The sequence below is a fragment of the Nicotiana tabacum genome, chromosome 23 (assembly GCF_000715075.1).
Source record: "Nicotiana tabacum cultivar K326 chromosome 23, ASM71507v2, whole genome shotgun sequence".
NCBI classification, from domain to species: Eukaryota; Viridiplantae; Streptophyta; class Magnoliopsida; order Solanales; family Solanaceae; genus Nicotiana; species Nicotiana tabacum.
Window position 1 is genome coordinate 12,195,901 of NC_134102.1, and position 10,414 is coordinate 12,206,314.

A 10,414-nucleotide genomic window follows, 5' to 3' on the forward strand; every position below is an offset into this window, starting at 1 on the left:
TGGATGCTGCGTGCGAGCAAGAAGAAAATAGGTTTGTGGCAAGTAGGTAAATACATTCCCACCCACAGATGTGAAATGGACACATTCAATGGGAATCACTACAACTTGGATATTGACTTGATTTCTCTTGTCCTTATTCCACACCTTGCAGCGTCCATAAGGTATAAAATCAAAGAGTACATTACATCAGTCCACCAGGAATATGGCCATACCATTACCAAAAGAAAGGCATTTATCAAGTACAAACGTGCGTTTGAAATTGTTTATGGTAACTGGGATAAGTCATTTGCAGCTCTACCCAAGTACATGGCCGCACTGCAACACTTTAACCCCGGGACGGTTGTTGAATGGAAGCTTGAGCGGAGTTCGGGAAAATCAGAATATATATTCAATTACGTGTTCTGGGCATTTAAACCAGCAATTGATGGTTTTCCGCATTGCCGGCTAGTAATATCTATAGACGGCACTCATGTCTATGGAAAGTATGATATCAAGTTATTGATAGCCGTTGCAGTAGATGCTAATGGACAAATATTTCCTCTAGCTTTTGCTACTTGTGCCAACGAAAGCCAAGAGACGTGGACGATGTTTTTGAACCATTTGAAAGAGCACGTTGTCAAACAGCGTTCCGGTATTTGTCTAATATCTGATCGGCATGGTGGTATCTTAAGTTCTGTAGAGAACTTGCCTGCATGTCAAGAACCTTATGCCTACCACCGTTACTGTGTGAGGCACTTTAAGGCCAATTTTCAGAAGGCACATCCCAACAAGGATCTGCATGATTTGATGTGGATGGCAGCAACAGACCACCAAGAGCATAAATTCCAGAGGCACATGGAATCTATCAGGTAGGAAGACGAGAGAGCCTATCATTGGTTGATGCGACATGAGCTTCACAAGTGGACTTTGCATGCGGATGGTGGAAGAAAATGGGGAATTTTGACTACAAATATGTTAGAGTCTTTCAACAGGTTATTGAAGTCGGCAAGAGGATTGCATGTCACTGCTATGGTGCGGATGTCGTTCAAGCAGATGGCGGAGAGGTTTTTTGAAAGAGCTGTCGTTTTAATGTCATTGATAGAAAGGGGTGTTGAATTTATGCCACTGCCGATGAAGAGGTTTGAGAAATACTGGCGGCGAGCACATTGGCATTCATTTTTGCAGTATGATCACGACAGAAATATTTTTGAAGTTCGCACCGCTATCCATCAAAATCGGGGGAATAATGTACATACCATAAATGAATCTAGAAGGTTATGCTCTTGTGGGAAATGGTCCATCTACCACATGCCGTGCTCACATGCCATCAGGTGCTTTCAACATACAGGTGTAGGGCCAACCAACTACGTTGATAAATAATATAGTGTTGCTGCTTACTTAAACACCTATAGTGGGCAATTGCAGCCAGTGGGTGCTGAGCATTATTGGCCGCCGGAACAATTTAAAATGGTGTGTAACAAGGTCTATTTGCGTCGAATACAGGTGCAGAAGAGAACGCGTATACGGAACCAAATGGATGTTAGCGATACCGCTTATGCGCGCAAATGTGGTATATGCTCGCAAACAGGACACGACCATCAAAAATATCCTTCGGCTGGTTTGGGTGGCGGTGGTAATCAAGCTCATGGTGGGTGTTCTTCTAATGTGGCCAATTATCAATGAGTTTATGTTGTAATAAGTAGCTGTTTTGTTTATGTTGCAAGATGTATCAAATAAAATTATATTTTCATTATTGTTAAATCTTATTGATATTTAACATTTTCCAGTTGAGTAAATTAATGCATTTCTCTCTCCCGTTCATGTAATCAAAAATAGTATTGGATTAAAAAACGGAAAAATATGTGAATATATTTAATAAATATAGTTGATAAATATAGTTCAAAAATAGTTGAATTAAAGGTAGATTTTTGATAAATATGTGAATACATATAGCGCGATTAAATACTACGTTACGTGAATATATATATAGCACGTTATGTGAATATATATAGCGCGGTTTAATACTACGTTATGTGTATTGTCTTGTCGAACTGAAAAGTTGCCCGTCTGAGAAAAAGTTGTTTTGTATCCGTAATCATCTTTAACACGTAAAGCATAGCACGGTTAAATACTACGTTATGTGAATATATATAGTGCGGTTAAATACTACGTTATGTGTGTTGCCTTGCCTATAAATAACGGGCGCATTCTAGTTATTTTCTACGCTTAGCAATAACCAATAGCAAAACTTTCCATAAAAGCAAGGTTTTTTTTTACGCTTTAACAAATGTCTGAACGCCTTTATGTACCAAGATGTCGGTGCAGCAAAAAATATTTGATGAATGACTGTTGGGATGATGGTGAAGTTGGACGCCGCTACTGGATGTGTGTGAATAAGTTGTATAGGGTTCCCGGCGAACTTTTTTGCAATTTTGAGGTATGGATTGATGAACCCTGTAAGCAGGAATGCTACAAACGATCTTTGCAGTATCTTCATGATTTGACCTTAAAACAGTGTGAATATAAAAAAGAATATAAACGAGAAATTGCGGAGTTGAAGGAGAAACTAAAAGAGGCAGAATTAGAAAAAAATAAGATGGAAGAGAAATTTAAGTGGTTGAAGCAGAGAATAATGGGCGGCAGTGACTAAACAATGACATGTATGTGTTGAGTGTACTACTTTATCTTTATGTTTCCCGTGTCATGTATTTTCATTAGTTGTACTGAATTTAAATTATGTTAAGTTGATATGTTTTGTGTTTGTGTTGTAGTATTAAAATAAAGAAGGAACGGGGAAATAAAAACATAATGCGCATATTATGTAAACATAAAAAATTGTTGTTATTATTTACATAAAATACCAAAAAAAAAAATCAATGTATCCCACAGCCTGTGTGCTTCAATGCAGCCGCTGGCCTAAGGCGCATCCCATCCCGCCCGGCTACGCTATCAGGATCATCCTCGTCACGGCGCCTCTTTATAGTAGGATACGCTGCAACATGATCATCACTGGTGCTGGCAGGATCGGTAGAAGGGGTCGTCGGTTCAGTAGAAACCTACAGAAGAATAAGTCAGCTCAGTATAGGAAAGTATATATTAAGTCACAACAATTTAAATTGTCTTATCATGGTCTCGTCGGGCTCCTGAATATAATCATCCGTCGCAGCCATGTCAGCATCGCACAAATGGGCCTCCGTGACGGGCGGGAACGAAGCCTTAATAAGAAAATTAATAAAGTTATGGAAAATAAATGAGAAAAGAAAAAACAAATTTAAATTTAATACTAATAAAAACATACCTGCGCTTGTGATGATGAGCCATAACTAAACCGGTGCCCACTATCCAAATCTCGGGTCGGCCGATCCTCAGCAGCGGTCGATGAGCCTGGGAAGTATGCTTCCCAATCCTCTCCGGTAAGGTCCGTGCCCGTGATCAATAATGGACCTGACGGGTTCACCTGCGAAGTCCCTGGAGTGAGCTGCATCCCAAGGCTGTATGACGGCATGCTGGTGGGATACTCGTCCGGCTCATGTAGGTCACCCAGTAGATCAGCATCAACATCATCAACAGGGGCCTCAACACCCCCTTGCTGGGGACCACCTCCTCGCCGCCCACCACGACCCCGTGTGGCACCCCTGCCTCGTGGGGCACCCCCACCTCGAGGGGCACCCCTGCCTCGTGGGGCACCCCTCCCTCGTGCGATACCCCTACCTCGATGGTACTGCTCTGGCGCCACATAAGCAGGGTCGTGTCCCAAGCGTTGATCCCCTCGAGCTCGCTGCAGTGTCAGGGCAGCCACCTCTGCAACCTACCGGCCGTAATAGTGCAAAGCGGTTGCTCCCTCGCCGACATGCTGTTGTATCTGCAGTCCCATTTGGTAGACTATATGTAGGCCAATAGCCTGCACAACGTATAAAATATAAACTACAGAACACTAAGTTATAGCCATATAATTAATAATAACAGAAAACATACCAGGGCCTCGTGCCGCCCGGCGTATGGAACGTACCGACCGCCAGCTTATTGAATGGGATTCCCGACAAAAAGTCGGGTAACACGGCGGTACCAGGGCATATAGAGCTGAACAGTCTCCGTCTGGATCTGTGAAGGGGGAGGGGGGCGGAATCAGGTCAGCTCGTTGGCCCCAAGTATGGACCTGCGCCTCTAGCCATGCTACATATGCGTCGTCCGCCCTGGAACGATCATCCCGCTGATAATGTGTGGCCTCCCATGTAGGCCCTCCAGGTATATACTGCGGATGGCCAAACTGGCGAAGTACCTGCTCTGTGGCATGATGCTCCACAATATCGAGGCACATCAGCGGGACGGAAGTGCTCCAAATCAGTCGGTCGGCCGAGCAATAATCGGATAGGCCACCTATCAAGTCGTCGTTGTATGGCGTCCAGATGAACTATCAAATAACAACATAAAACGTGAGTACGCGCAACACATGTGAAGCTATACCAAATAAGTTTAGGTACATATTTACCTGTGCACCCTCCAGCATATCCAACACATCCCTGCAAAGGGGGAGATTATGCCGAGTCTCGTAATCTCGTACATATCCACGCCGGAGAACCCACCTCCTAGCTAGAGGGAGAAACAGAGGTGGTACATCCGGAGGTAATGGTGGTAGAGGTGGCTGCAACTACAAGAACCGCTCCCAGGCCCAAACCTAACATACAAAGTTGACGTAAAGTTTAAGATAAATTTTAATTAGATAGAATTGGAAGGAATGAATAGAGTATTCGAATATGTTGTTACCTGTAGAAGCAGCAAAAATCCACATACGTCATGCTGGGTGCCCATGATCGCCCGGCATAGATGCATGTACAAGTAGGCGAGAACAGCAGCACCCCAACTGTACTGGGATAAATCATCTAGCAGCTAAAGATGATGAAGAAATCGCAAGCTGACTAGGTTCCCCGAAGTGTTCGGGAACAAGACCCCCCCAAACAGAAGGAGCAGCAGCAACCTCGTATACCGGTGAATATGCAGATCATCTATCTCCACGGTGATGTCGGGGTGCAATATCTCCAAATGCTGTCGAATAGCTGTCAAACTCATGCGGCTGGCACTTGAGTGTGCAGTCTCATCCTGTTACCTGAAACTAGTGAGCTGTTGCAGCATATCCAAATACTACCCACACGTCATCTCTCTCATGGCCTGAGGCAGTGCAACGGGCAGTCCATCAACAGGCATCCCATATAAAACCTTCACGTCCTGCAGCGTGATGGGCAGGTGGAAAGTGTGCGTCTCCGGTCACCAACGCTCTATCAGGGCCGTGATCAAAGACCAGTCGAGCTGCAGCCGCCCGATCTCCAAAATCGTGTAGAAGCCCGTATCCCGCATGCACTGGACTACACGGGGATGGAGATCTCTGTCCTTCATAAAATCCCACATGTCGTCCACTCTCCTGGCGCGGAGAGTCTGGGCCAGTAACTCTCCCTCCCATACGTAGGCGGACCTATGATCGCCCTGTAACACTAATAGCTCATCGGAGACAGGTCCGGGATGCATAGGCGGCACGTCCATGTCGTCTACTGTAAATTAAACAACATTAATTGTATGTTTGATCAGTAAATTAAATAATTATTTTTTATAATTATACAATATTTAATTGAACAGAGTATATATCTATGGGTTCCATGCTCGATATTTGATGCCCAGTAGCACCAAGCTATCCTGAGTTCTTGTATGTGTCAATTTTATTATTTTCATAATTTTGTATGTTCGATCTGTAAATTAAAGAATTATTTTTTTATAATTATACAATATTTAATTGGACAGAGTATATACCTATGGGTTCTTGGCTCAATATTTGAGACCCAATAGAACCAAGCTATCCTGAATTCTTATGTGTGTCAATTTTAATATTTTCATAATTTTGTATATTTGTTTTGTAAATTAAATAATTAATTTTTATCATATTTAATTAGACAGAGTATATATCTATGGGTTCCACACTCAGATATATGAGACCCAATAGCACCAAGCTATCCTGAATTCTTATGTGTGTCAATTTTAATATTTTCATAATTTTGTATGTTTGTTTTGTAAATTAAATAATTAATTTTTATCATATTTAATTGGATAGAGTATAGACCTATGGGTTCCAGACTCGATATTTGAGGCACAGTAGCACCAAGCTATCCTGAATTCTTATGTGTGTCAATTTTAATATTTTTATAATTTTGTATGTTTGTTTTGTAAATTAAATAATTAATTTTTATCATATTTAATTGGACAGACTATATACCTATGGATTCTAGGCTCGATATTTGAGACCCAGTAGCACCAAACTATCCTGAATTCTTATGTGTGTCAATTTTAATATTTTCATAATTTTGTATGTTTATTTTGTAAATTAAATAATTAATTTTATCATATTTAATTGGACAGAGTATATACCTATGGGTTCCAGGCTCGATATTTGAGGCCTAGTAGCACCAAGCTATCCTGAATTCTTATGTGTGTCAATTTTAATATTTTTATACTTTTGTATGTTTGTTTTGTAAATTAAATAGTTAATTTTTATCATATTTAATTGGACGGAGTATATACCTATGGGTTCCAGGCTCGATATTTGAGGACCCAATAGTACCAAGCTATCCTGAATTCTTATGTGTGTCAATTTTAATATTTTTATAATTTTGTATGTTTGTTTTGTAAATTAAATAATTAATTTTTATCATATTTAATTGGACAGAGTATATACCTATGGGTTCCAGGCTCGATATTTGAGGCCCAGTAGCACCAAGCTATCCTGAATTCTTATGTGTGTCAATTTTAATATTTTTATAATTTTGTATGTTTGTTTTGTAAATTAAATAGTTAATTTTTATCATATTTAATTGGACAGAGTATATACCTATGGGTTCCAGGCTCGATATTTGAGGCCTAGTAGCACCAAACTATCCTGAATTCTTATGTATGTCAATTTTAATATTTTTATAATTTTGTATGTTTGTTTTGTTAATTAAATAATTAATTTTTATAAATTGGACAGAGTTTGTGTTTGATCTATCAGTATAAAAAATACTTAAACTACAGGGATTCTATGCTAAAAGGCTTTACATTTTACTACGCTAAAAGGGCACTAGTCTTTAAGCAAATAAATAATCTAAACTAGATAAAAATAACAAATACATTTTAATCACAAAACACTAATATCTTAGTCCGGATAAAAATAACATACTAGCTTAATCGCAAATAAAATACAAAACAACATGGAAACACATTCAAAACAACTAATATGCATTATTATACGAGTTTCGACATAAACTAAATCTGAATACCTCGATTTATGTTTTTCGGAAAGTCGATGAATTGAAAATTTGAGCCCGAAACGAGGAAACCACAATAATAGAAGGCTTGGCTAGGATGTGGGACCTACAATCTTATCTTTTTGTGTGACGGGTGGGGTCCACTATAAATTTTTAGAAGGAAATTTGGGGAGGGGGGTCGTCTGGTTCGAATGTGGGAAAGAAGGAGGAGGACCGTTTATTTATCTATGTATAGCGCGGTATATAACTGTGCTATACATATATAGCGCGGTTGTATACCGCGCTATGCATAGCTGTCTTATCAGCCCTGTATAGCGCGATTTAAAGATGGCGTTATATATATATATATATATATATATATATATATATATATATATATATATATATATATATATATAGCGCTCTTTAAAAGAGCGCTATATATAAAAATGTCACTCTTTTTTTAAACACACATTTCCGTCACACTTGTCCAAAATAACCATAAATGGGTTTTGGGTGTTGTTTTTATATATCACATGACATCTTGTACAACAATACAAGACTACCAAAGAGCCAAAATTTAATAGCCCCTTAACAGACAAAAGAAGACATATAATATGAAGATTCCAAGTGTGGCCACAGCTCCATTAATTAGTCGTTCTCCAACAATTCACAACTCTTACTTTCAATCATATAAGGCCATTCATTTAAGGTTTTGGTTCTTGTCAAGTACACCAACTTGTGACAACAAAAAAGTTAGATTAAATTTACTCAACTGGTATATATGTTGGAGCTGCTCAACCAACTAGTATATAGTATGATCAAGAAAAGGACCACATAGTACAATGTCCGAATTTTCAATGAAGTAGGGACCTGGTCATACATAAAAGATAATTACATGTAACCATCCATAATAATTGATAGTATTAATAATCATGGAAAATAAGACAGGTACACTTGATAGCGTGAAAATGTTTTGCGTTATATAAGTTAAATCCCTAAAGATCAACCAGAACTCAAAGGTTAGATCGCTTTCGCTTGGACATAACATGTTATCCCTTGTCTGAATCCTTCGAACAACCTACTTCCTCCGAGTCTTTGGAATGATCGTGATCATGGTTTGATATCATTTTTTGAATCATCGCGCTAGTCTCTGCCTCTGTCAGGCGATCTTTGTTCTGTGATTGAGTATATGACTCGAAGAACTCTTTATTCTCTTTCTCTAACTCATTCCACACTGCAAAATATGATAAAATGATCAGTTGAGTGTATATATAGTTGAAAGGAGTTTGTATATGTGCACCATCATTGTTGCTCTTAATGTTGTGCTAGCTCTAATACCTACAAGTAGTTAATATTCGCCTACTAAGTTGGAGGGTATAAAATATATATTGAATCTAACACTACTAGAATGATAATAGAATTTGACTACCTACGCGAATCAAAGATCTAAAGTAAGTGATTTAATGACTGTGATTTATTATATATACATAGTATATATAAATTTTGATTCATATGTATAAATAGTTCAAGCGGAAAAGAAAAGAAAATATTCGACAGACGTTTTCTTAAATCTGCCTGTCTACTACCCTTAAGGTCTCCACTATTATATTTGGATTAGACGGTTAAAAGTACTCCTATTTACAAGCTTGTGGTTTTGGGAAGTCCCTCAAACTAAAATTCTGCATGCATGCATAATCCCGGTGCACAACCATTCTTCATTTACGCAAGATTCGAGAAAGGGCCAAGAAATATGATCAGTGCAGCCTACGACTGTGACGCTTACGTCAATGCGTGGCTGATTCGGGATCATACAGACATTAAAAAGGAAAAAAGAAAAGCACTACAGTACTAACCAGTAGAAGTGATTACAGGCTTGATGTTTGCATGCTTGGATAGTGCCTCCATGCACTCCTCTTTAGTCATATGGAAAATCAGGCACTTTTCTATCAGGTGCTGCACCTAAATTAGGGTTAAGCATCAGTAATAAAGCATAAAAACAGCGTATAAAATTCACAATAAATTAGTTTCAGAGTTTATACAGTACAAATAAAAAGTTAAACGGGATCAATATAAGAACAGACGCACAACCTGTGGCACAACTAGAATTTTGAGTTTAAGGGTTCTGGATTTTAGAAAAAGTAACTTAATGGGTTCTGAATAAATATGTATACATATTAACTGAATTGTTTCACACACAAAAAAAAAAAAAGATTTGAGCCAAACCTATTGTGTTCTGCCGAACCGTAAGCAAAACTTTAGGCAGCTTTGAAGAGAGAATACTAATACTAACAAAAGTTCTTATTACGGAAGAGAAGTTGATCATGATAAATATTGAGTGGTCATAAAAAATAAAATTATTTACCAAGTGGATGTATGAAGCAGAGGAATCACTCATGATAATAGTTTAGTTACTATCTGATCTTCACCAACACAAGATTTGAAGCTCAAGCAAAATATATATTATCTAAAAGATGATAGGAGTATGGTATGATAAGAGATCATGAGCTGAGGCAAGTGAGTGAATAAAAATAGAGTGTAGAAAACTTAGGAGAATTTGCAAAACAGTAGAGTGGGGTAAGGAGTCCCACGTGGGAGATAAATGATAACTGGTGGAGAGGGGATTAGAGGAGATTTTGTAAGTGACAATTTCTTTGTCTTTTAGGGTTTCCAATCAGCTGCCCCCTCCACGTGATTATTGGGTCCATATATTGCCATATAGAGAGAGAGATTAATAACCAAAAAATGAACAAACCAAGATTACCTAAGTGGCATTTTCCTATTGTATGAAATTATCTACTCACGTGTAATCAACCAATAGGATTCGAACACTAGAGGCTAATTGATCAAATATATGCATGGTTTCATTACCACCTCATCACTAGTGTTGTGTGCTTATGTATAAAGTTGGACATGATGTTGTTTGGCAATATGCGATTACTTGTCACCGAAAAAAAATCGTGTCCCACAAAAATTCAACTTTTTTGAATAACAGAGGGTCAGTGGCATACAGTTTGAAATCCGGTAGATGATGGACTCATCTTTCTACTATTGTCAATTTAAATTTAAGATTTTTATTTTGTGACAAGTTTCGAACTTATGATGCTGAATATGTACCTAATCCATATATCACTTGATGCGTTATTATAACCACTAGGTCAAAGCCCTTT

At 38.6% G+C, this 10,414-nt stretch overlaps 1 protein-coding gene across 1 annotated transcript; it reads right to left on the reverse strand.

The window, feature by feature from the left end:
• Positions 1–7,862: 7,862 nt before the first annotated feature.
• Positions 7,863–9,762, reverse strand: LOC107759891 (uncharacterized). The gene is made up of 3 exons (XM_016577895.2): positions 9,610–9,762; positions 9,101–9,206; positions 7,863–8,481 (listed from the first exon to the last, which is right to left on the reverse strand). The coding sequence occupies exons 1-3, from the start codon at positions 9,640–9,642 to the stop codon at positions 8,297–8,299; spliced, it is 324 nt and encodes a 107-aa protein (XP_016433381.1). The 5' UTR covers positions 9,643–9,762; the 3' UTR covers positions 7,863–8,296.
• Between the last annotated feature and the right edge of the window lie 652 nt (positions 9,763–10,414).

Coding starts and splice junctions, on each gene's coding strand:
- LOC107759891 (XM_016577895.2), bottom strand. CDS start 9,642: ATGAGTGATTCCTCTGCTTCATACATCCACTTG. Junction 9,207..9,609: donor CTGCTTCATACATCCACTTG/GTAAATAATTTT, acceptor ACCCTAATTTAG/GTGCAGCACCTGATAGAAAA. Junction 8,482..9,100: donor GCCTGTAATCACTTCTACTG/GTTAGTACTGTA, acceptor CATATTTTGCAG/TGTGGAATGAGTTAGAGAAA.